The 26140-nt window shown below is 42.2% G+C and overlaps 1 protein-coding gene across 3 annotated transcripts in view; it reads right to left on the minus strand.

Moving 5' to 3' along the window:
- The window catches only part of sema3c (sema domain, immunoglobulin domain (Ig), short basic domain, secreted, (semaphorin) 3C), a 53037-nt gene that overhangs the window by 21708 nt on the left and 5189 nt on the right, over positions 1-26140 (minus strand). Inside the window, exons 1-3 of one of the 3 annotated variants that reach the window (XM_071501965.1) lie at positions 18936-19180; positions 14862-15030; positions 294-454 (exon numbers count right to left, since the gene is read on the minus strand). In XM_071501965.1, the coding sequence (XP_071358066.1) occupies positions 294-454; positions 14862-14997 (297 nt within the window). In that variant the 5' untranslated portion in view covers positions 14998-15030; positions 18936-19180. Of the gene's footprint in view, positions 1-293; positions 455-14861; positions 15031-17456; positions 17478-18935; positions 19181-26140 lie in introns of those variants that run through there. The other 2 variants (XM_071501966.1, XM_071501967.1) reach the window with 2 other exon arrangements.

The following is a 26140-nucleotide window of genomic DNA, read 5'->3' on the forward strand; positions in this document are numbered from 1 at the left end:
ATCTGTTTATGCATTTCATGCCTGTCAATTACACTGAAGATAAGTCCTCCACTGCATGCAGAATCAGTTATCAGAGAGCTTGAGCGTTTTTATGGCTCTTTTGAACAACCCAAAAATTGTTCTGATCGTGGCAAATGTGTGGTAATTTGCATAATGTAGCACAGATTAGAATAATGTCCACTGCAGTGGTTTTATGTGACTCACATACTGTTCAATTTAACAAACATTTTTATTTTATCCCTTGTGGTGGCCAGAGAATAGAGATTAGACTATAGAAATAAGCTTGTGCTGACCTTAAGTGTGCCATGGGTGATGTTGTTGATGTCCATAGAGAGGACGTGGTCCTTACAGCCCACATACATCCTGTCCTGGTCCTCGTCCATCTGCAGGATCCTGTAGTCCATGGCCTTGTCTGATATACTGTAGTGTTCAAAGGACTGGGAGGCCTGCAGGTCTGAGACACACAGAGGGAAAGAAAAGGCTGAGGAAAAAAATACAAATAAGCTGGTATCCACACTGAGATGAGATGAGAGGCATTTTTCCTCCTGTTTCTACTAAATTAAGCCCAAGAGAAACAGCTAAACGCAAAGCACACATTAATCTCTCTCTGATCAGAATAAGAGATCTCAAAATTATGTCCGTGCTTGAGCCCAAGAGATCTGAAAAGAAAACTCAGTGTGAGTGTAATATGACTTGTAGGATTTGCATGCTGGTTTTTAAACTTGCCTCAGTCTGTGTAATGGGAGAACTGAGCTACTGCTGCAAAAGTATATTAAGGGTGTAAGGCAGCAGCAATTTACAAGTATAGTAGATTGTTATTATCATATACAGTATTGTAAAACACAGAGGAGCATTTTTTAGTCAGTTAAGTTCAAATAACATCCTTAATCCCCCTCTAGTGTGGAGCCAGTGCAGCAGAGACAATTCCTGCAGTCAAGACCACTTAAGTCCAAGACAAGGTTTCAAGATGATACCAAGACTGTGTCCAAATGAGTCAAAACCAAGTCCAAATGATGAGCTAAAGGTTAATATTTCTTCAGAAATGTAAAATGAGGTTTGTGTTTACATATATTTGACTAAAAGTTGTTACCTGCTCATCTTTACCTTGTTTTTAAGTGACTTTGGACAAAAGTGTCTGCAAAATGAATACATGTAAAGTAAAAGTGATTATAAACCTGAGGGAAAAAACTAAGTTTAATTGGTGGCAAGTAAGAATTATACACTCACTGGACTGAGACAAGTCTGAAATAATGGGAAACAAGTCTCTTGACTGGACTTGAGCAGTCTAGGTCTGGAAATAGATGAAACAGTAAATTATTATTGCACATACAAGTGTTTTAGGTTTTAATGTTCATATAATGATGTAAAATTGAGATCATTCTTATTTCTAGCAGGATAAAAAGCAGCCTGGTCTGGGCAGTAGGGACTGAGGCTTAATGAACACAGAATGAACTGACATTGATCTCACCATGATTTATTGGTGAAGACGCTCCTTTTTTTTTTTTTAAACCTAACTTTCTTCCAGTCAATTAAAAAGAAGCTGTGACTATGGAGAACTTGTTGGGAGAGATACAGTATATACTGTACCCCGCAGAGTGTCTCCTACTCATTAACAGCACACATTGTTCTCACACACACACACACACACACACACACACACACACACTGAGTAAACACGCTCAGACAGTTATTTTCAGCCTATTTGCTCCAGAGATAGAGAACTCTCAACCATACCATCAAAGGCCTTCACTATTGAAGCCAAACTCATGCATATTTATCACTTTTTCAATCTGCACTGAGAGCAGGGGGTGTGGGAGGGCAATGTAGATCTACACCCTCCATTTCCTCCCCTCCACTGATCCTCTCTGGGCTTTCTTTGTATTCCCTCCTCTAATCAACAAACAGGTTGCCTGTGCTTTGCTTCAATGCCGTGGGCTAAAGTCACATTTTCATTATTGTGTGACATACGCTTTTGAGGCTGGGGCCTTTTATCTTGAAGGGAAGTGGCTTTTCTGTGGCACCCCTCACTCTGATCACAAGCTGTTGTTTGGCGCATTCGCCACGTAAAAGCCTGGAGTGTTTAACTTTAAATAAAAGACAAGTTAACCACTTCAGTCACAGGAGAGTTTCCCACGACTCTTCACTCTCTACAGTCACCATGTTTAGGTAAATCGCCTTATAAGGATCATGTCTGGAAGTACAATCGGGGTCTTTTGGAGGCGCCTAATGAAAAACACACACACACAAATATGACTGTTTTTACCTGACTTGCCAGAAACAAAATCAAGAGTGAAGGCGTCCTGTCAAGCAGATGTGTGTTTAATAAAAGAGAAACTTCTAGAGAGAGAGATCGCATCAGTCTCATGCTTCAAAGCTGAGAAGATAGCATCGCAGATATCACAGAGAGCTCAGCGCAGAGGCAATATTATCCTAACGCTGAAAAGGCTAAAGACGTTACACGCCTTGCTCTGCCACCAAGGGTGAACTACTCACTTACAGCTAATTAAAAACATGCAAGCCAAAAAAAAAATCTGTTTTATACATCTACCCAAAATAAAGCCTTGGAGGAGATTCAGAAAAACCTTTCAGACCACAATACTGAACCTCATCTTTGCGCTTGGGGGGTAAATCTTAATTTAAACATTCCTCTCGCTGATGTTTTTCTGGAGCATAACAAGGTGGCGGCTCTCATTTAACATGAAGCCGTTCACAGTGGATGGCCTAAGCAAGAGTTTTTGTTTTACAATCAAACATTACCGCTCATATGGGCAGAAATAATCTCAGTGGTTGGGTTAAACCTCAGTGGGCAGCAAAAGAACCACAGCTTTTTCAGTTATGGAGCCTGAAGGGCCTATTAAAAAAGGCAAGAGGTGAGGGAAGCAGCAGCCATTATGAAGTTAAGCATTCTTTCTAGCTGTAGTTAGCTTAGCTGAGTCATTGTTAGCATGAGAGAAAAGCAAGTATTTTCTAACAAATATGGAGGAAATATTTTGATAAGCCAGTTAATTAAGAATATGAGGGCTCACTGTGACACAAGTGGAGATTTTAAAGCCGCTTTATTTAGCTAAAATAGCTACAGCTAAGCTAGCTATAGCGAAGTTAGAAAAGTTTGTTTGCTAATGTGTATTTTTCATTATTTAAAAATAACTCAACTCAATGCTCACTTACTATCTTTTTCAACTACATCCCGTGATAGAGAGCCTTTCCCTTGAAGATTGTAGAGATGGAAACTGTGGTATTACCTCCTCTAACTTTTAGCTTAGCCATAGCTATTTTAGATAACAATGGTTAAGTGTTTGTTTGCCAAATTACTCTTACAAATGTCAACAGCTTTCAGGCTAAATTGCCCATTTTTACTATCAGGCACACCATTTTAAAAGGAATATAAATTTAGCTACATAATTTGATATAAGTTGAGGAAAAGTGGTCATTAAAATACACAGAAATGTCTGAGGCTTAAATTTTTTGCGATTAAAATCTGTAATTGCCTCTTAAAACATTAACAGCTCTGTTGTTTTCTTGGTTTTATTGATTAAATTCAACATTTAACCATTTGTTGATTTCAATTTCTCTTAGCTTGCAGAGTGCACTTTTACTCATGAATGATACCATATGACCAATTTCCTTTTTGGCACGTGAGTGTGTTTATTAGTTTATGCTGTAAATACAAGGTTCACTGACTTTTAACACTCCCCTATTGTTAATTGAGTTTGACATTGCGTTACACTCATGTCCCTTCAGCTTTCTTTCTGACAGCGTCCATCCAGAACATTTCACTGGGGGAACAAATTGTTCGGAGGGGTGTGGTGTCGGGTGAAGTAACTGTTTAATGTTATGGTAAACTTTGTATTGTTTTCTCAGTGGGGGGAAATAGGAGACTTTCATGTTCCCTCATGAAGGTTGAAGGCCAGTTAAGCCTGGTGCAGAGACGGGATGCAGCAGGGATGTGTCACATGGACCCGGCTTATTCACCGAGAGACAAACCGAAACCCTCTGGAGACCACATACCTTTGGATCCAGTATCTTCTCAGTGCTCTGCTTTCAATCCCACACAAACATATGAGTCATGCACTGCACTGCAGCAGCATTATAGACCAACATTAAAGTTGCCAGATGGTGCACCTGCTCTGTCAGGGGGGGCTGCTCTCAACAATTGTCAAGGTTTTTCAGTCATTCAACACATGCACTGGGACCATGAGTTTACAGAATCACTGCCAGCTCATAACCTTCGTATGAGGTCTTTGTAGAGTAGAGGTCTTCGTAGAGAGGCTGCTACTAGTGTTGGGTCCAAATTAATTCCATCAGTGGCATCTTGTCGAGTTTTTTTGGCTGCACAACCCTGCGAATCTTCCAAATTAGATGTCACAAACAACAGTTTATGAAAACAGAAAACAAAAGCTGGAGCACAACTGTTTGTTGTTTTCGTGTCTGTGATGAAGAAACCCTCTGGACCACATGTGGTTCATTACTCGTGAGTTTATGTGCATTCCTCATTGCTGAGACCGCCCCACTCCCGAGATGGAAGACTGTCAAAAGTGTGCGCGGACATTACTCTGCCATTGCCGGGCATCTTGTTGTAAATTTGGGGTTTAGATTTATCTGTTTTGTCTTTCTTGCTGCTGTCCTCACTGCAGGTGGAGAGGCAGAGAGAAACTGAAGAAAGGGACAAAGGGACAGAGGAAGCAGGGTTGGAGCATTGACAGTTGGTGGGTTTTCTATTATGTATGCGCGCAGGTGGGCCTTGCACCACCCTGCGGACCTCACAGCGGTCCCCAGTGTCCTGCCTTTGACTTTGAGCTTTGACCCATGATGCCCTATTGGTTGGATGGCAGACCAGTGCTGATACAATCCACCCTGATCCATGCGATGGACAGTGGGGCTGGCCGAAAGGGCAAGGCGGCAACTGGAGAGCTGAGACTCTCTTTCTCTTTGATGTAGGTTATTTGTGTGAAGTGGTCAAGCGGAAGCAGCACAAAGGCCTTTTGTTGGACCAAGAAAATGACAGCAGTCATTCAATATTAAACAGCGGGTTACTTTCTTTGCTGCAGAAGGGGTCGTATTGGCAGAAAACCTTCCTCACATGTTGGCAGATGGGCTGTGAAGCAAACTAATGAGAAACTGTGAGTAGATCAAGGTTTTGCTAAAAAGATTAGTTGATTTAATGATCCAAAGAGAATAAATTGACAACTATTTTAATAATTGATTTAAAGGAGACTTCTGCATTTTAGTTTTGCACTTTCATAAGATTGAGGGAGAGAGAGAAAAAAACCCCTAAAGGGTCAAAATTGAAGATGAGGAGATTGATATATCCTTACCTTTAGACCCTTATAAACTCCCAAAACACTGCATCCTTAATGCAACTCCATAGTGTACATCAGTAGACACTCCCTGCCTGGTAAACACCTACGTCTTTCAAACCCACACCTTAAGTTCGTAACACTGTTATGAGGCTTAAGTCTTGGCTTAAATCCAAGATAACTCTGGTCATTTTCTCACATGGGGTAAAGAAGACCATATACAACTGTTGCTACAGTTGACTGTTGTAAAATTGGTGAAATGCCCCTTTAAGTAAAGTAGAAAAACAATGTTGTATATTCAGTTTCCAGCTTCTCAAATGTGAAGATCGGCAGCCCTTCTTTGTTAAAGCTCTTTGTAAATAAGAAATGTCCCCTCAAAGTCCAGTGGTACCTGTTCTGGAGCTTTCAGTCATATCATATGGGCTTCCTCAGCAGATGGAGTTTGCCCAATTGTCAGCAAGTTGTAGATATTCAAATTTCATGTTGGCTTAAATATTGAAATTAAATGAGTAAATATTGTTTTGTATTTAAGTATTGGTCAGACAAAACCAAAAAGAGAAGCCCACTTTATGGATTTAATTACAAATATTATGATTAATCAATCATAGAAATAAGCAACAGCTGCATTCCTGAATCAAAGTCCAATCTGCAGAGGTGGTCTGGTTTTGTAACAGTTGGCTGGATGAATGCGCACTCATCTTGAAAAAATGTATGCAACGTCAACTCATCCCAGACCAATATCCTTTTTGGAGTTTCAAAATTAAATACGGCCTTTGTTTCATGACAGCAGATGGTACTTTTTGTTTGTGCTATCACTATGAAGCCTGGAGGAAAAGGGTATCTGGAGAAACTACAAGCTTATTCTGGCAGGTAATTCAACACTGTGTAAACCGTAAGAGAATTGATTGTTCATGGGCATGCACACTGGCGTAATAACCCAGGGAGGCAACAACCTACTGAGTCCCGCAGAGTTAAAAAAGAACATCCTCTCTTATGTGACTGTGGTGAGAAGCCAAGTAGAAATAGAAAGAAATGCGGGCAACAGGACGGGACCTGTTATTGTGGCCCTGTTTGTGTGGGAGCAATTAAAGTGCAGGGGAGACTGCAGTGCTAGAGCAGAGGCAACAACCACAAGGAAGCTTTCCTCAGGTTTCCAACCCTGTAGGACTTTCTGACAGACTTGGCCTCTGAAATTGTTTGCATGATCAGATAACCAAGTTTTAGAACAATTCTTCCAGCAGTAAACAATGCCACCATGGTTCTGGGTTGGGATGTCCATACAAGGAGCTGTTTGTTGCAATGCAGCATCGTAAAAATTAGAGATTCACAGTGGCTGGAAAGTATGCAGGACCTTTATGAGAGAAGCGACTGTAGTTTTGGACCGCCCCGATCTGAGGTTTTTGAAGATGATGCCAACTGACAGAGCTGGTATTACTTGGACAGCCTTAGCGTCTTCCTTCCTCCAAATTGATGAGAGATAGCAAGATGTGGCAGAACACGGAGGGGAAACAGTGCGGCATGGTAGTTTATTTTGAAGGGAAATGTGGTGGCAGAAAAGTGGTTAACACTGAAAAACACAGCTGTAGTTTGTAAGATTCCTCCCACTGTTTGCCAAATGAGGGAGTCGCCTCATGAAAATCCTCATCTGCAGAGACTTTTCTGTAAACATGAAAAGGTGGTAAAATCAGCATGGAGCTACAATATGGGATTATTTTGTCAGAACATTAGTTTAGCCGCTGTGAAGCAGGGATGAACGGCTTTGACAAAATTGACCGGGAGTTTGGAGTGTTGGGTTTTTTGATTAACACCAGTGTCTGAACACAAGCCAAAAGGTCCCTGCACCTAATTAACACTTGAGGGTCAGACAGTGGGCCAATTACAAACCGACCTTAGTGTCTCCCATGCAAATCAGCCCTCATCAACTGGCTTTCTACCTGAAAGGTCAGCATGAATAAATTAACTCCATGCTAATGAGTTGCTTTCTATTCATCTCAAGGAGAACCTGTTCTGTGGTTGTCAGGGGCAGCTGGTGGGAGGACCCCAATCACCCGTCCTGTTAAATATTGAAGCAGGGGCTTATACCGCCCCCCTGTAATTCATCTCTCCTCACAAGATGGAGTAGATTTCATCATGGAGGCCTGACTTCAAACCCGGTGCCAAATACCATTCTTCTTTGTCTGGACAATGCTAAGAGCTCTTGGGTTCAGTTCTAGATGGCTGCACTTACCTAATACAGCGCTGGCCCACTCATACATACTGCGCCAGTAAAAGACTTTATCCTGGCAACTGGCAGGCCCCTCTTCAGATAAAAAATGACTGTTGGCCGAACGGGACGGTCATCCTTTCTCCCAAGGGGCTCAGCCTGATGGTATACAGTAATGACTGTTGGCATATAAATATGGCAGAAGGGAAGTTAAGGTGTCGTTTCAGTTGCGAGCAGACCACCCAGCACGTCCTGCCCTGGCTGACAGAGTCGTCCGATTGTCTGTCCAACAGACATACTCCACATTCCCAGGCAAGGCTGCACTCAGCACTTAAAATGCAAACAGCATGCACAAAGTTACCGTACTGCGACTACTTGTCATGGACAGATGCCAGCGCTGGCTTAGAGAGGGAAGGCTTTATATATATATATACTGCGTCTCATTAATTTCCCAATTGTTGTCTGTCGCCAATTATCTATATCCAGACTTTCGTAATAGGAATCATATGACTGCACAAAATGCTGGAGTGCTTATGTATGCCTCCTCTCACACAGGTTTACTGAAGCAGACGACGTATCTAAATATGACATGTGAGCCCGGAGTGTATTTGCTCCCTCGGCTATGCACATGTGTTTGTGCAGAGTGATGTTATCCAGCATCAGTGTCAACTGCAAGTTTCAGTGCATGGCTGACCCGCTAAGGTGTTGGCTAATGTTCCCTGTAGGAGCTGAAACTTGAGATGACAACCTGTCCATCATGCCGCCTCACCAGCTAGCTAGTTTGCGTTCCCAATGCCCCAATTAGCACCTGGTCTCCCCTTCACATGTCACCAGCAGTCGATCTTTTGCGCAGAACCAAGCTGTCAGCCACGCTGCCTTTTAGTTGACCTCTCACCTGCTCACACTGGGAGACTCTAGTTAGACAGTAAATCTGTGATTTTACTGTCACTGAGGCTCCTGTAGCGACTCTCAGACTGAGGGGAGGCTTGCAGGAGATATGGGTCAGATGCTTCTCGGAGTTGATGTGTTTACTAGTCATGGAGGACAGCCAAAGGAAAAAAGAAAAAGCTCAACCAGGTGGGACTCTTTTTTGCCATCTTCAAGGCTGAAACTGTCTCATATTTTAAAAAAAAGCTATACCTCCCCTGCGACACGATGTCACTGAGGTCATGGGGTTGTATCTGAGCTGATGAGTGAAGGTAAAGATTTGCAGTGAGGGAAACGATAACAGATGCACCTGTTGAAACTTTTGGATTCTGCTGTGAAAAAGGTTGATTACATACTCCTTTGGTCCAGGTGCTTAAAGAAAATCCATTCATCTCATAAAATGTTTCCATTAATGGAAAAGAAATCTGTTTTACTGATAGCAAATGTCTTTTTTTTTGCCACTGCAATTTTCAACCCTGCTCAGCAGGAAGAAGAACTTCAATATGAGACTAGTTTTTTAACAATTTGATAACCTGAGCTTACAATATATGCTACACAACAGAGGAAGGAGTACAAACAAACTTAATAAATACTGTCATAAGAATAGGTTACTAATCTCTGATAATGCCAATCTCCAACCCAAGGATTTTCCAGTTGACCTTGGCTATCCTTGAAGAGTTTCTGTCTTTGTCCATATTGATGGCCATTGATTACCTTTCAACATGTTGCGGGGGAAGAATAATAAAACATTCATCAGGGGTAGCAAGGTCAGACACAGGAATGGCTAAACACAGAGACAGACGGAGAAAGGCAGGCTTGACAGAGGAGCTGTCAAACATCTCACAGTCTGTCAGCCCCAAGGCGGTGCAAGCTGGAGCTCATCGCATTCGCTAACCCTCCTGCAGAAAGTGCCCATGCTGCAACTCAGGTAATTAGATGAACATCTTAGGACATGAGGCTGGGGAAGATGCATCCACACACTGACAAATGGCTCTCTTCATGCCATGTATACACCAGTATTCAGGCTCAGAACACACACACATATACACGCATCACTAACCTATAGCTATTTGTAGCGTGTCTCTGTATGCCCTTGCCGACAATTTTGACAGGCTTATGCTTTGCCCAGCCAAGAATTCCCCATAATCACAGAGCATCGCTGATTTTTACTTCACGGGCTTTATTAGGTTTACCACAGGAAAGTGGAGATGCTAATGTGCAGGTCTAATGTAAGAAAGTGGCAGGAAGATGTCTCAAGTTAGGCAAGAATTAACCTCAAGGCGCAGACGAAGACTTCCTGGTCTGTTTCTGGCTATTTGACACATTGATCTTTAACTCTTTGCCCTTAGGTTGACCCCAAAAGACCACTGCATACCACTATCCATACGAGTCTGTTGTCTGCATTGCTGGATACATTAAAATACATGTCTATTAAATCCTTCAAAGGGCCAAAAAATTATACGGTTCAGTATTTAAAATCTTTAGGGAAAGAAGACCTTGTGCATCTAATTATTTTTTCCTTCACTCATATCAGATTTAAAGCTAAGACATTACCTTACCAGAGGCTGATGTAATATCAGCTAAAACTACCTCGGCTTGATAGATCTCTTTAAAGAATTCAGAAAACACTGAAAGCACAGTATTTTTCAAATTTATTCAACCCTTAAATTAGTCACGGTTGCATTGAGATTAAAGTATTTGAGGTATCGACTTAGTGAAACAGTTTATAGATTTTGTTTCATAACTTTATGCGGCTTGCAAAGCTGGAAAACCACAGAGTTTGAACAATGATTCAGCAGAAAGTCCTGCAACCGAAACACAATCAGTTTAAGGAATGCACCTTGAGGCACTTACCACGACCAAACACACACTCTTTCTCTGACGTACTGACACACACACACACTCCTGAAAACCTTCACCGGCAAGTAAACATCCTTAAAAGACTGACACCCACCTACAGCGTATAAACAGCATCACTCCTGTATGAATAATGGGGGGTGAGTGGAGGTAGTAATGAGGCATGATAAAAGCAAGCAGGGATTCGGTCTATCCGCCTGTAGCTGATCCTGATCCCTGCGAACGAAGCCCATGTGGCTCGTACCAGTGTGAGGAACGCTCATTAAACTACAGACATCATTTTAATCAGTCTCTCCTATGTCCTAACCAGACTCTCAGCCAAACATGTCTCTGCAAAAATCAACATCATCCACACGAAAGCATGTGAAGGCCTTTCAAATAAACTTCTCTCAGGGTTTGACATACATACTGTATATATTTCCAAGTTAATACTGTATTGGACACTGGAGCTTTGCCAGAACAGGGTGAGACCACTGATGAGGTTAAATGATCCTGATCATGAACGCAGACCACTGCCCCAACTGCCAACTGAAGGGATAAATGAGGCTGAATCGTTGATCCCACCATTGTGGGAATGGCATTTTGGCAACGGCAGGGCCAACCTTGGATACAGTAGCAGAACCAATATGCAGCTAATGAAATAAGCTGTGCTTTGCAGTATTATTCTTTTCCGAAAAACACTCTCCTCACAGTTTACAGCATACAAAAGCAGCATGGTTGTACTTTATGTCTCTATTAATGCAGTATTTTGTCTGAGAAAGCATTACAAGTATTCAATCTAGAAGCTATTTGACAATGTCTAACCACAGTACTAAGTTAATCCTGTCTGTCACCTCAATACATCACAGCCAACCATAACTTACTGTTAGTGCTATTTAACTAAAGCTTTAATACTCTGGATCCATGCTAGGGTTGGGTATCGATGCACCAGACTTTCACTTTTGCTTTTTATATTTAAAAAAAGAAGCCAAAGATCTCAAATGTTAAATACTGTGTAAATGCAAGCAGCTGTACAAGATCTTTGTCTACAATTGGCATATTAAAATCTAACCGAAGACAAGATTACAAATTTGACTTTGAATATTTTAATAACAGCTTATTTTTGATATGACAGACTTTTTAATAGCCAGTAGTGCCTCACAAGAAGGTTGCCAAAACACCTTAAATGTGACAAGATGGTGTTAATGCATTTGAACTAGGGCTGTCACTTTAACTCAAAATTCAAAGTACCACTCAATGTGGGGGTAAGAGAGAAAATCGGCAGTGATCTTTTTGAATTCAAAATTCATGCAAGTGCATTAGGCTGTACCTTGTATTCCAGCTGACCCATTGCATGTGCTGTGGCTATTGTTGCACTCTTTTCTTTGCTAACGCGCCATGAAGGAAACTAGTGAACCGTGGAACAGGTAACCACGAAATCAAATCACCTATAATATGTGCATACGTTTTTATTTTACAATAGAGATGGCAAAATAAAAGGTAAAGCAGTTTACTAACTTAGAATACACATAAACACACCTGAGGCATAAGATATAACCACTTTACTGTAATATTAGCATGTCATTGAAGTGAGGCAGTGAAGGCACCATGAATGAATGGGACAACTCTAGTGTAGTGTAGGATTAGTTGAGGTGAATTACCTGCAATTGAAGTAACTGAAATTATTAATCAATTTCAAAAAAGTCAGGTTACAGTCAAAGTCAAAGTTGAAGTACTGTTCAATTTTCTGTGATTTCATTTAAATGAAAAAAAAAGTCAAATATCATTTTTTAATTTTGTTATGATGAGACCACATCTGTGGACCACATCAGCTACACCAGACTTTCAAGACTGTTTTCCACAGATGCAGAGTTTCTAAAAAGCTTGACAAAATCTCTGGAATTGATCTGACAGTTAATTTCTAAAAAAAACCATTTGTGCTCGCAGTTGCATTAAAAATCTGTCTCTGAGATCTCTAAACTCTTTGCATTTCTGCCTCATTCTTAGCAGCAGTTACATCAAACATGCTATGAAACCGGCCAAAATAAATGTCGAGGAGTCATTATCTATTATCACACTGGGTATCCCTAAATAGTTTTGCTGTGAGGAAGGGGGCCTGTGTTTATTATCCGAGGCACGGAAGAGAAAGGCACTGCTGGAGAGTTTATTATTTGGGTTAGTTGCATTTTTCACTGTTTATTATGCGGTTTTAATTGTGGCCTGGCTGCGCTCGCCTCGAGAACACGAGAGTAAGCAGAGTGAGGGAGAGAGGAATGTCAGAGGCAGCAACTTCTCTGCAGGACGGGGGGCTACGCCGGGAGTCCCATGAACCTGCTTTACCCCTGGATTGGATTTCAGCAGTGACACAAGAAGGAAAAGGTGGAGGATATTCAAGCTTCCCCATCTATGTGCAACACAAGCGTCTTGCTCACTAGTTTATTTTCTTGGTTTAGTTAGTTCCAGCTCATAATAATTAACAGGTCTTCACATCTGGCAGCAGAAGAATCCGGACTCCAGGACTAACCTTTTGGCCACCCAGCAGGTGCCAAAACACCTGCGCTTTCTTCCCCTCTGGGACGCCACTCTTCCAGCCTTCTTCTATGACTCTTCATCTGTCTTTCTGGCTGCTTTGGATGGAGCCCAAACTCCCTGAATTCTTCCCCTGGTGAACACGAGTGTTTACAGGAGAAATGAGCCTCTACCTTCAGCCTGAAGAGTCTCCCTACATCTGGTGCGCACCCATGTCGAACTCTCTCCTGCAGCCAAAGGGAGTTATGACCCTCATCCTTCTCAGTTAAAAAAGAAAAAAGATTTCTAACTCAAAAAACAAAAGGTGCAAGTATTCATTCTTCCCTGATGTTTTAAGATCAGGTGCTAAATCAAAGCTGGAATGTAAATTTACACCTGGAGTTGGCTCTAGCTTTGAATAAACATCCCTCCACTTTCTCTTTACTCATAAATTCACCTAAATGCAACTTAAGGTAATTACAGCACATTAAAACACACACATTTACCTCATCACACAGATAAACACTCATTAAGAATAAAGTCCAGAGGCTGTAAAAGAATTAGTGGCCTGCATTCAAACTCTCCTTTTATGGTCCTCCCTGAGGCGAAACACACGTACAGCAAGTAACACAAATCAAATCTAATCCACACTCAGAAAGGGAATGGAGCGTTGCAGGATTATAGGGATTGGCTCATTTTCAGCATGGCCACCTTTGACATATTAGGATGGCTATTCGGAAACACTGAAGAGCGAGGAGTGAGTGAATAATGTGACTGGAGCGGTCAAAACCAAAGATAGCGATGGTGTTGGGTTTTCCTTGTATCCAGTCATTAGTTTGAGCCCTTTTTCCCTTGAGCTGTCATATTTAACAACTCACGCAGTGTGCAGAGCATTAGCAGACTGGCCCATGACTGAAGGCTGGTTCAGATATTTGGAATGAAACAATAATCAAAGAAAGAGAATGAAACAAAGGAGAGAAATGACACTGAAACTAAAAGGAAAGAATGAGCCCAAACTGGGAGAATACGTGGCAAATTTAGTCACAGCCTGAGGAAGGAAGAGAGAAAAAAAAAAAACCAGAAAAACAAAAGTACAGCTGCTTCAGCCTCACATTGTAAGACTTTTCTGACTGTCTGAATGGAGAAACCGGACTGATGGACAGCCTCAGCTGCTCTGTGCTGCCTAATCCTCAGTGAGAGGTAGTGAAAGGTGATCAAACGTCTCCGTCAGCCCCTGCACACCATCCTGCCTCTGCAGAAAGGTTACTGCCCCGCTCACACTGCATGGGGTGGGAGCGATCGGCCAGCTCATCCACCTTGACTCACACAACCATGACTACTACTTTCCTAACCCTAACTTTAACTAAACTTAACCTCATCCTAGGCTTAAAACACATACATTTTATTATTCATGTTACGTTTTTGTCCCCATAAAGAAGACAAGTCCTCATAATGTGACTGTGAGTGTAAAGTCCCCGCAACATGAGTAATACCTGGAACACACACACACACACACACACACACACACACACACACACACACACACACACACCCCTAAAGTACACACATTTCAGGGGAGCATCAAAAATTCATAAAATAATCTATGTCAAAGAAATTAAATAAAACAAGAGAATCAGAACCAGAGGCAGCAACAATACCCACAGGCCTGCACTACAGAGTAGTGTGATTAAAGTTTAACTAGGAACAGATTCAGGGTAGTTCTGACAAGCGGTACCACCTCCTGCAGAGGTTTGACTTTTTGCCTACGCACAGCAGGACAATGGATGGACAAGGACTGTCCAAGAACTGAGCTTCAAGGCCTGAGGTCTAAAACTGCCAAAGATTATTCTGATCTAAGAAACAGTGTAATTGCATAAGATCTGTAAAGTCTAGGTAAGTCGTATACTATTCTATAATGATGTAGCCCCTGGCTAGTCTTGATTATCAACCATTTGTTTAGCATTAGTGCACTAAGAACACGGCGTCAGTGCAACATTATTACATCTGCAGCGAAACACAACAAGTGTACAAAGGCCAAGTTGGTGGTTTACATTCATTTCAGGGGGAGCGTGTTTGTTATTCCTTCTTACCTTCGAAGGAAAGGAAGACTCTTGGCAGAGGCTGTGGGAGGCTGGAGGTCCTGGTGGAGAGGAGAGAGAGAGCCAGGAGGGAAAGTGCCACAGCTGACACCAGAGGTGGCCTGGCCAACACCTCCGGCCTGCACATGACTGCACCGCTCAGGAACTACGACCAGTCTGTCTGTTGGAGGGTGTTTGGAGAGAGAAGTCAGCTTATGACTGAAAGTTTCCCTGGAAATCATACCATTGTAAGTTGACACTTCTGCTTCCAGTGTAACAATCCCTGCTGAAACTAACAAGCCTCTTCTTCAGTGAATTACCAACAAGCTGCCAGTATTGCAAAAGTAAAACACCTCAGTGCTTGTGTACCAGAAGAAAGAAATCTACAGTACCTGAATCTACAGAACCTGAAATGTACCCCCCTTTTTTGCGAGACGACCAGGCCGTTCCACATGTTGAAATATCATTACATATGAATGGACTTTTTGGCAGAGGAACAAACTATAAACACATTTCAAATGACTTATCATCACCTTATAAAAGCTAACATGACTTAACAGTTGCTCATTTACAGGTCCGACAGATACAACTTTGTCTGTTTGCCATTTGTTGACAGGCACGTATAGCATCTAGTGGGTTTATCAGAGCTAAAAGCAGCAAAAAGCAGCATCTGTGGCATCTGGAAACAAAGTTGATGAAGCAATGACATTGAAACCGGTAAAGCCAAAACAAAGAGCTGAAAGATGCTAAAATCTCAGTAGCACTGGAGGTCGGATTTGAGGATTTGGCAGATAGCATGTAACATGGTGAAAGTGACAAATAGGCTGAATCAAGGTTGTCTCATTTTTCTACCGAAAAAAAAAAAACGTTAAAAACTTAAAAAGATGCTATATGTCATATAAGTTGTACATGTAGTGGCTTCAATCTTGATTCTGTCAGTAAATCACTAAAACCAGTGCTCACTCAGAGACAGCAGTTTCAATTTAACAGGATATCATATCCATATGACTCTGATTATTTACTCCTTATTTACTCCATTGCTATAATTCACTTTGCTAGAGGACACAAATAACACAGAATACGACACATGACTAACGTGCAGTGAAATCATCAGTCTGACAGGTCCGGAGATGCTGAGTTATAAAGTAAAGCGTAGCCCAAACTGCCCTGAATGAAGACAGAGATGAGAGCACAACATGTCAGTTAAATCCCATCACTTGCTATATCTTTGCAGATGCACCTCTCTTAAATATGGATGAGTTAAATCTGCACAAAAGAGCTGCCGGAGAAATGCTCCCCTCTGCCTCCTCTTGTTCCTTTTCTGTAACAGGACAAGAGTAGCTCAATTATTGATAGATGCAGGTACTGTACTGCCTGCGGGGCGCTAACTCCTGCAATGCAAAACTCCACTGCCGGAGAGAGACTTGGCTGTTTTATCCACCGAAAACTGGCTGTTACTTTACCTGAGTTGTCCAAAATCACAATGCAAAAAAAAAAACCCCAAAAAAACAAAAACCTTTTACATGCAAAAAGAAAACACTGCTTTTACAAGAGGATGGATCCCTGCTCTCATGGCTTATGGATGTGCAATGAAAAATTGATGGCCCAGAGATAAGAAAGCTGCATGATTGCTATGAAAATTTCAGTTTGGGATGTAGTGTACAAATAGGTAGAGATGTGGGTGTGTGTGGTGGAGTGAAGCGTGGCTGATATTCAGCATTGGTGAAATTCTACTGCTCAGGTGTAGAAGGATAACATATGGAGGGCTGCAGAGGAGTGGGATGTCTGTGGCTGCGCTGGAGAGAAATAAAACAGCATGGGGTTTAAACAGACGGCCCCGGCCGCTGTACTGCAGCCCCTCTCCCGCTGCATCCTCCACACACACACACACACACACACACACACACACACACACACACCCTCCCCCAGAACCACCTTCAGCTGGGGCGTCAGCAGTGTCAGCCCCGTCCCTAGGGGCAGCCCTTGTCCTGTTCTGGCTATTTAAGGTGTACGGTCACGCATGACTCCCCTTGCCACTCTAGTTTTCAAAATCTTTTATTGATCCAGAATTTCACTTTAATCTTTATTGCTTAACCAAGTCAAGCCTCACAGCAAGTCAAGTCTTAAGTCCACATTTTCTTTGATACAAATTAGTTCCAGTGTTGCTGAAGTCTGCGGATTAACAGAAACAAGAGCTGAAAAATAAAAATCACTTCAGTCTTCTTTGATTCCACATGCTACGGTTTACAACCAGTGCCACAGATCAGTGTCTTTTTATTGTGAGGCAACAAGCAAGGGTGTGGAGTTTGGGGAAGTCGATCAGCTTGTAGCCAATTTGAGCTTCATTCACGTCGCTTTATTTCACTTCAACCACGATCTCTCTTGAACCTTAACCAAGTGTTTTTGTTGTCTAATCTTAACCACACCTTATATCTACATAAGCCGTTACCATGATCTTTCCTTCACCTAAACCACGCTGTAGTCATCATGCGCAGCAAGGATTTTAAAAAACATTTTAATTGGACATTAAAAATTCTTTTCTGGCCTTAGGGCTGAGATACCACTAAGTGTGAACAAATAATATTTTAATAATTTAAGTGACTCAACCTTTCAAACTGTTGAGCGTCCCCTCCCTGCGTGCTCAGAGTGATCTCCCAGGGAGAGGCTCTGGCATGGAAATGTTGGTCTCACAGCTGCTGAACTCATCGACAGGGGAGTTAGTCACCTCTCCGGCACCTTCTGACATCCCAGCAGATCAGGTTCACACACTTCCACCTCCATTTCTTTCATGATCGCCGCACTGAAGACATAAATGTGCTCACCACCACCACCTCTCTCTCTCTCTCTCTCTCTCCGTAGTGCTCGTCTGGATTAATGGGTCTCCCCAGTAAAAAGGTGCTTCTAGTTTGTTGAACAATGAACAAATATAATAAATACTTCAATTAATTTTGTTGAGCTCTTCAGAAGTCCAGAAATTCCAGCACTGAGACTGCCAGGAATCTGCGACGGCAATTAAATGCCTCTCTACAAAAGCAGGTCAGCCTGAGCGAGTGGAGAGTTATATTTCCAGTAGGGTGTAATGATAATTGTGTTTATTGTGCATTCCTTGGCTGACAGCCTAATGAATTTTCCATCTCATGTTGCTCAAAAACTAATATTGATAAAAGAAGAAAACTGCATAGTTGCACAAGCAAATAGTCCTTTTTTTTCTCCCCCCTCTTATTTTCCAAACTGGATCTGTGTTTGTTTGGCTCCCATCTGCTCCTGTTAATGCTTTAAACACATGAACACAATTTAGCTACAGAAAATTTGGATTTAGGTTTGATAGATGACATTATTCATATTTTGGTCTAACTCTTCCTTGAATGGAGAACAAGAATTAAAACGGAAATTGTAAACAAGTTGCTGTCTGCCCCGGCTCTAACAGGACAGTGTGTGTGTGTGTGTGTGTGTGTGTGCGTTCACCACACCCTGTCATTCAGTTGTCAGTGGTTCTGTTACAGCCACACGTTCCTTCACACACACGCCTCGCAAGTGTGTATTTCAAGTAACTTTAGACGGACTCATGAAACAACATGTGAATCTTGTGATTGCGGCATTCGAACCCTGTGATTCTGGACAATCCTCTTAACATTATTCAGTACTTTTTTATAATAAGAGGCAAAGGTTGGTTAAAGCTTAAGGCAAAGAAGAAGAAGTTACGTAAAAATGCTCAGTGAGCCAAAGAACCATCAATAAATAAAACAACAGTTTTGACCAGTTTCAGCAGTGGCAACAAAGTCGTGACTCATGTTGTGGAAATTTGTAGTGTATTTAAAACAGACGCTGCACCCAAAGACACGAGACACAGTAGTCTAATGTAATATTACACAAGATTTTTAAGGAGCAGCAAGTTAACAGTTTACTTCAGCTATCCTCACCAATTCTCACTGGTGGGACTCTGCACCTGTTAGCCTCAAGCCTACCACCTCCTCTCTGCATCCTGCCACAGCTCAGTCTGGTACGGCACAGCACAGCACAGCACAGCAGGTAAACCCTGCTCCCCATAGAGACGGGATTGAGATCAGTCCGTGGTCCAGGACTCACCTTTCAGGAGCTTCCTTCAGTGTTGGTCCCACTTGAAGAAGCCAGGTACAAAACCAGACCTGGGTCTTATTTATTCCCCCTTTTAAAAACACCCTGTTTCCAGTCTCCTCCAGTGACACCAAAGAGGAAAAAACGCTGCTATTCCATCTAAGTGCTCACAGAGCAGGCTTGACTGAGAGAGAGAGAGAGAGAGAGAGAGAGAGCACTGGAGAGAGGAGAGGAGAGAGGGAGGAGAGCGAAAAGACAGAGAGGGCTGGTGTCCTATTACACACTCTCCACTCAAGTCCCCCTTCTCCCCCCCCCTTACACGATCGTCCTCCCTCCCTCCCTCTGTTAACTAGACAGCAAACAGATCACTTTAACATGTACAGCTCAAAACATAAGAGGTGGAGAGCTCGTACCTCACACGGAGAGAGGGAGAGGGTGAAGCCGGAAAGGTCAAACACATTCAGGGCTGACGCTGGCTTTAATGTGTGGATGATCAAATAGCCACTTATATCCTGTTTTCCTTCCATGATACGAATCAAATCAGAATATTTTCCATCCATTTCCTTATTCATCTGCTAATTAAGTATAATGAGTCGACTTGTAAGTAACTGCTGTAGCCATTTAACAACCAGGCTTCGTTAAACTAAGCAATGAAATTACAGCTCACATATTGAGTTTCAAGTTGGAAATGGTGAAAATAAGACCAAGAGTCTAGAGACATGCTAGCAGCTCTGTGTGCCTGCACTGTTTCAGCAAGCTAAATGCTAACATCATGTTGCATTGATTAAAACAAAACATCTTTTGTATGCTGTTATAGGTGGAGTCAGCATGCTAAATTGATGTAGTTAGCATGCAAAAATTTGCTAATTAGCACTAAACTCAAAGTGCAGCAGAGGTAGATGAAAATGACATTTGTTTAAGACCTGAGGGGGGCATGAATGTCTCTCGAAAATATCATGACAATCCATCCAAAGGTCATCCTCAATGAATGTACCAAATGTCTTGGCAATCCTTCCAGTAGTTGTTGAGGTATTTCAGTCTGGACCCGTGTGGTGGACTGACAACAGACCAACACTGCCATCCCCAGTGCCACACAGCTAGCATGGTCAAAAATAGCTGAGTTGTTCTCCTTTTGCATTGCATGCATTCCTTCTCAAACTGCCCTTATCATTCAGTAAATTCAGAAGTCCTCCTTGAGGAGTCCTGGCACAGAAGTGAAGATGAATGTCATCGTCAGGATGGATAGTAAAGTAATAACATTCAGGACATTCTTCATCCGATGTGGTCAACCATGAAAAAAAGATGTGGATGTGGTTTTGGTGAGAGAAGCGAACCCTGTTTCGAACCAGGAGCATGCAAACCTGAATTGCAGACATCATGCTCAGCCCTTTTGAGGAACAATTGCTTTAAATGGGCTCATTGGGGAAAGCTTGCTCAGCACAAGGAGCTATACTGAGTGTCTAAACCATGCCAAACCTGCATCAACACAAACGCTTCTTCCAATACAGACGTGCAGCTTAAAACATAAGCCCAAACCAGAGGAGTCAGGAGACCAGAAAGACTTGGCTTGGCTGGATAAATGAATGCTACAGTATGTATTACCCTGATGCCTTTGATTTAACTCTATTTCCGTACTGAGCTCCAGAGAGGGAAATTATGCTCCGTTTGCATTTTCATGAATGGATGCGTTTGTGTTACTCCTGGGCTTGAGTGTCACATGTCAGTTCACTGCAGGTATGAACCAGGATGTGAAGGATTTTACACTTTAGCACTTTGGCTTTGAGGTAAAGGCAGAGCTTCTTGTTAAATCACACCTCGGGAAAGAAAGGAAGGGAACGAGTGCGTGTGAAACGCTTGACAGACAGAGAAAGTAAAATAGAGAAAGAAAGAGGGGAATCACTGGTGGCTCAGACAGAAGGAAATAATTACCCCTCTCCTTGACAATAGAGCCTGATTTACACCTCTTCAATTAAAGTGTCAGGATGGCCCACTAGAGCGATGCAGGTTTTTCACTGGGCCCGATGGCTTGCCTGTCATTGGTAGAGAGGAAGAAGAAGAATAGAAAGAGGTGGGTGAGTGCTAAATAGAGACGAGGCGTATCCTTTACTATCCTCACGACGGAGCTTCAGCTGTAAATTAACTTAATGAGCGTGGTGAGCCTAACAAACACCAGACAGGTGTAACATCTGAAAGCAGCCATGATTATAGGGGATCATTTCTAAACAGCAAGTTATTGTAAACCCCCCCCCCCCAAACGAAAAAGGATGTGTGGTCAATGTTTTTCAGCTTAAGTCCAAATATTATATTAATCTCAGGTCTGGTCACGCAACATCTGAGCTGCAGTGTCACACACCTTTGAGCAACCTGTCCCTTGTTAGCACCACAGATGTTGTGCATTTGTCACACTGACCAAGGTCAGAGGAGGCCCCTCCTGTGATGCTCGCCCTACCTCCTGCACATATGCACCTGGTGAGATACTGTCCCGTCATCGACTGTAACATACTAATATACCGTCACCACTGCTGTAATATTTTACTTTAGGTCGCTGTTCACATTTCCTTTACAGTTTTGCTTTTTCCTCTGGAGTCTTACTGTGAGAAACATGATTGACCAAATACAGGAAGTCCATTTATTTCCCATGAAGCTCGACAACCACGAAAGCTCATGTTTGTTCGCCAAGAAAAGTTGACTATGACCAGAGATTTTTTTTCTGTGGTTTGTGTGTTTTTTAGCTTTCAAACTGCTAATTTTCTACTGCGTCACTGCCCAGAATTGGTGAGGAAACGCTCGCTGTCATTTAAAGCTTTGGTTGATCACGACTAATGACCGTTTTCATCATCTATTTATTCATTTGCCATAGTTCTATTTTAATCATTTCATATATATATAAATGTCAGAAAACAGCTGGAAACATGCATCATAAATTACCAGAGGACAAGGTGAGAAGAAAAATGGATATTTATATTTAAGAAGTTGGAACCAGTGAGTGTTGTAGCTCTTCTTGATGAATTACTTATAAAAAGATTCCCTCCAGACATGTTTTATAGCATTAAGTACTCTTTTTGGGAATTCCTGAAAAATTACATCTTCCACTCCCTCATTGAAAAAAAAAAAAAAAAAATCTATAATTTATTTTTCGTTTCAAAACTGCTGGACACAAGAAATCACCTACTTCATCAACAGTCTCAGTGCTGGCAGATCTGTTCTGTTGGAGTTCAATGGATTGTCTTGTTCAGTAATGAAGTGCAATATCTGAATTAGTGGGTTGATGATGATTATTGAAATATCAGGTAGGTGAGCAGAGTGTCATTTTCCAGCCTGATGTGTGATTGAACCGCAAATGCACATGTTTCTTCTAGAAGTAAAACCAGCTTATATTTTCCCATCAGGGCAGCTGCTCTGTTTTTACATGTGTTCATTCCATCTCTGCAGCCAGTGTATACTTGTGACCGACACTTCTGTAAGGGAGGAAAGTGAGGAAAAACAAAAAAAAAAAGGCAGCGATGTGAATAATGTGATCGCTAATTAGCTGCCAGGCACCAAAGGGCAAATCTGATGAATGCTAAACAGAAATAGGCAGCGCCCTTCACTTTCAACAGCCTACTCCGGGAGATTAATCGAGAGGTTTCGCCACCCCTGCAAAAAAAAGGTGAGGAATTCTGCCAGAGTCACGCTCTGTGTCAAAACAGCTTGAGAGAAATCTCCCTGCACCTCTTTCACAGTGTCAAGGCATCAGCTGGAATCCATACATTACTGTGACAATACAGCGCTGTGCAGTGATGGAGTCTGCGCCGCTGAGGTCGTCCCTGCTCTGTAATGTGGACTGACTGGGGCTGAAAGGAGAGATGGAGTGTGCTTTTCTCTGTGAGAGGGTCATTTCCATAAGAGAAGGACATCAGTGGTGCACAGTCGCATGCTACGGACGAAACAGACGGTCCAGCACAGAGAAATAGGAAAGATAGAGGGGTGATAAAAGGAGAGGACGGACAGGCTGGTGTGGAAGCAATTTTGTGAACTATTAAAGTGACTAATTTGTCCACTGACTAATTTTTGTCCCCAGAAGATTTTCCAAAGCTAAGACCACGCCCAGACCCACATGTTGTCACTCAGTTGAGTATTCACCTAAACTCAGATGATGCATTTCTGGGAGGCACAACAACAACAAAAACTACAACAACAGTGATTCAGAGAGTGTATTTTGTACCATTTTCCAGTTACTATATACGCAGACAAAAATCCACAATTGCTCAAACAAAGGAAAACCCAATAGACAAAGAGGATACTCCCCTGTCCCCACATACAGAACCCTGCTCCAACAAACAACAGCTTTAAATATCTCACAGTCAGAACCACCTACTTATTAGTAAGGGTGAGACAAAACAATTAAAGCTGCCAAGTAAGTTGGCAACATAACATTTTTCATTCAGGCTTTTAAAAGGAGCTATTTGTAAGTTTTGCTATTGCTGCAAAGCCAACTTTAGAGTTCAGCCCTCTTGTTTTGCTTCTGTTTCTATCACTTCTTTTCTTCTACTGGAGTTAGCACGCTAACCGGCTAGGCCTGGTCTCGCCACTTTCCTATACCGAGCCACTGCAGTGTTCAGTCTGCGCTGAAGAAGTAGCTCTGCTCGGAGGGCGTATTAACCTCTTGTCTGGTAAATGCAACAGTGACCGAAACTCTTGGTAAGACTAGTAAGTATGCTAAAAGTGTCTATTTAGCAATAGCAAAACATACAAATAACTCAATACAAAGAAAAGAACGTACAGGCCCCACTTGGTACAGTCCAGACTGTGTCATTAGCACCTGCTAATCTGGACAATCTGGAAACACTGGCAGCACCCGGTGGAGCACATGTCCACAAAAGCCTCACTCAAATCAAACCAGACATTAAATATCACACAATAAAAGCAGAAAGTTCACACTCAAGAGTTTGAACTCTCAAATAAAATGGCATACAGTGTACACAATCCACCATACTGTATAGTTTTGAGTGATGGGGAGTGATTTCAGACTCAACCACTTCCATACCACAAAAATATTTAAAAGCAATTAATGAAAAGGTATAAATCAAATCAACCAAGAGACAGGTATCAAGCTAAAGGGAATGGCTTTACAGCCGATGGTGGCGGACATGCTCTTGTTAAGTAAGCTGAACAACGCCTCTGTGTTTAGCACAAACGAAGGGACCATGGCCGTGCTATTTTTGACGAGGAAATGTAGTGCCATAGTTAGAAAATAGACCATCTGTCCCTGTTTTACCTGACACACTATACTGGCGATGCATCTCGTGTGTCTCCTCTACCATCGCTGCACATCATTTCCTGTCCTCCACACGTCCATCTCGGTGGGTGGGGGAAATAATAAATCAAATTAAAAGTTCTCTCCTTGAGGCATTAACTTCCACAGGGGACCTAATGGAATCTGGTTATGATTTATCCCACTTCCTGCTTCTAGTGGAGCTGCTGTACTGAGCTCCACAGTAGGATGGAGTTTAACACTTGAGATCTTAATAGATTTAATAGTCAGTACACCATCCACATCCACAAGTTTATTAGTCTGATTAATAAACTTAATTAACCTACACGTAAAACAACCACTGTTACAGTAGTTGTGGTTTCCAGAGGCAGCTTTACAAGCCTCAAGTTGGATTCCTGTGTTGTTTACTGCTCTCTAAGTAATTTTCCAGATATCTTAAGTGCTGTATCAAGACATAGCAATGCTCTGTGGTGATCCTTTCTTGATGCATGACTCTGATTTCCTGATACAGGCGTTGCTTGCAATGCTTTCAATCACTCTGATATGTCTTCAGAGATCAGGCAGATTACTTCCAAAAGATTACATACAGCCTCTTGAATCTAGGTTTAGGATTCCCCTTTGGTGGCTTCCAAGTTAAAAAAACAACAACACATATGTACTGTACTCCACATCAGTTTGCTCAAAGGTTTGATTGAGGCTATTACCTGTCATTATGGAGTGAAATCCAAATGTCGCTTTTTCGTGTCTGCATCGTTACATCACCAGAATAAAGTGTCTTGTACATCGTTTTATATGTATTTCGCTGCCCTTCAGCCTGACACATTTGGTTTGTTTCTCTTATACTGTGGTAGACCAACTCTCCCAAGGCCATGGGTTTCATTTAAATTGGGACTGACATGGAACTACTGTATCTTCTTATTTTTGTAATAAAATACACACATTTATGTGCGAAATATTCTCAGGCTATGAAATTAATTATTGTTCAGTGTAGAATAAAAGAAGATAATGTTAGATTAAGCCCCTGATGCACTAATTGAAGCATGAAACATAGCAGCTTTTGGGCTGGATTGCATTCAAATAATTAACAGAACAAACACGCCTGTGTAGCAGGGATTTTTTAGAAAACTGAAACAGAGTGAAGAGCCGGGGGACCAGTGTTGGGTATGTGGATGTTTGGCTCATAGTGTAGATACTAGGCTGATCAGTTTTGGCAGTAGACACGATGAAACAAGCAGCTCAAGAGACTCTGATTTTGGAAGGAGTGGTTGGACTCGGGCGAGTGACAGCTGCTGGGAGGAGAGTCCTGGAAGCAGATCCTGGAATAATGGATTCGCTGGAGGGCGGAGAGGTTGTAAGAATGATAGGTTTGGGGGAGCTGATGGCTGCTGAGATGGGCGGGGGGTCTCGCTGGTAAACAGTGGTGACAGAGATAGTGGCCAGAGAAAGTGGGGATTTGGAAGGTTGAAAGCGTCGGATACCATTCCAGGTTGTTGAGTATCCGATGTTTGATTACCATTGTGGCAGTCGGGCAGCTGGATGTGAGGATGAGGACTGCCATGAGAGAGGACCACAAGCAGGGGAGCCCCAGTGGTTTAAGGGAGGTCTTGAGAACATCTGGTCCATCCAAGCTGATGATGTAGATTCATACAGACTGAACAGACGACCCCATGTTGTCATGATATATAGTGAGGTCTTGTTCGATTTCCCGAGCAGATTGCAAAAAGTCAAAATCAGGGAAAGATCAGGAAAATTACAGGTCCGACAGGTCAATGATACGTCTAGCTACTGTACATAGACTTCAGCTGCGGGATGTTTCTGCCAAGCTTGGCTTAATACCAAGCACGCTGCTGAATGAAGCAGACTGTTAGTAGGAGTTCTATCTACTATGTGTGTACTCACAACTGAGAACAAGTGAGCTGTCGGCTGGCACAGAAGAATTTCCACCCCTTTTGATTGCAAAGTA

Source organism: Trachinotus anak, unplaced genomic scaffold, assembly GCF_046630095.1.
Source record: "Trachinotus anak isolate AG129_WGS33_773 ecotype Australia unplaced genomic scaffold, CSIRO_AGI_Tana_v1 ptg000018l, whole genome shotgun sequence".
Lineage (NCBI taxonomy): Eukaryota > Metazoa > Chordata > Actinopteri > Carangiformes > Carangidae > Trachinotus > Trachinotus anak.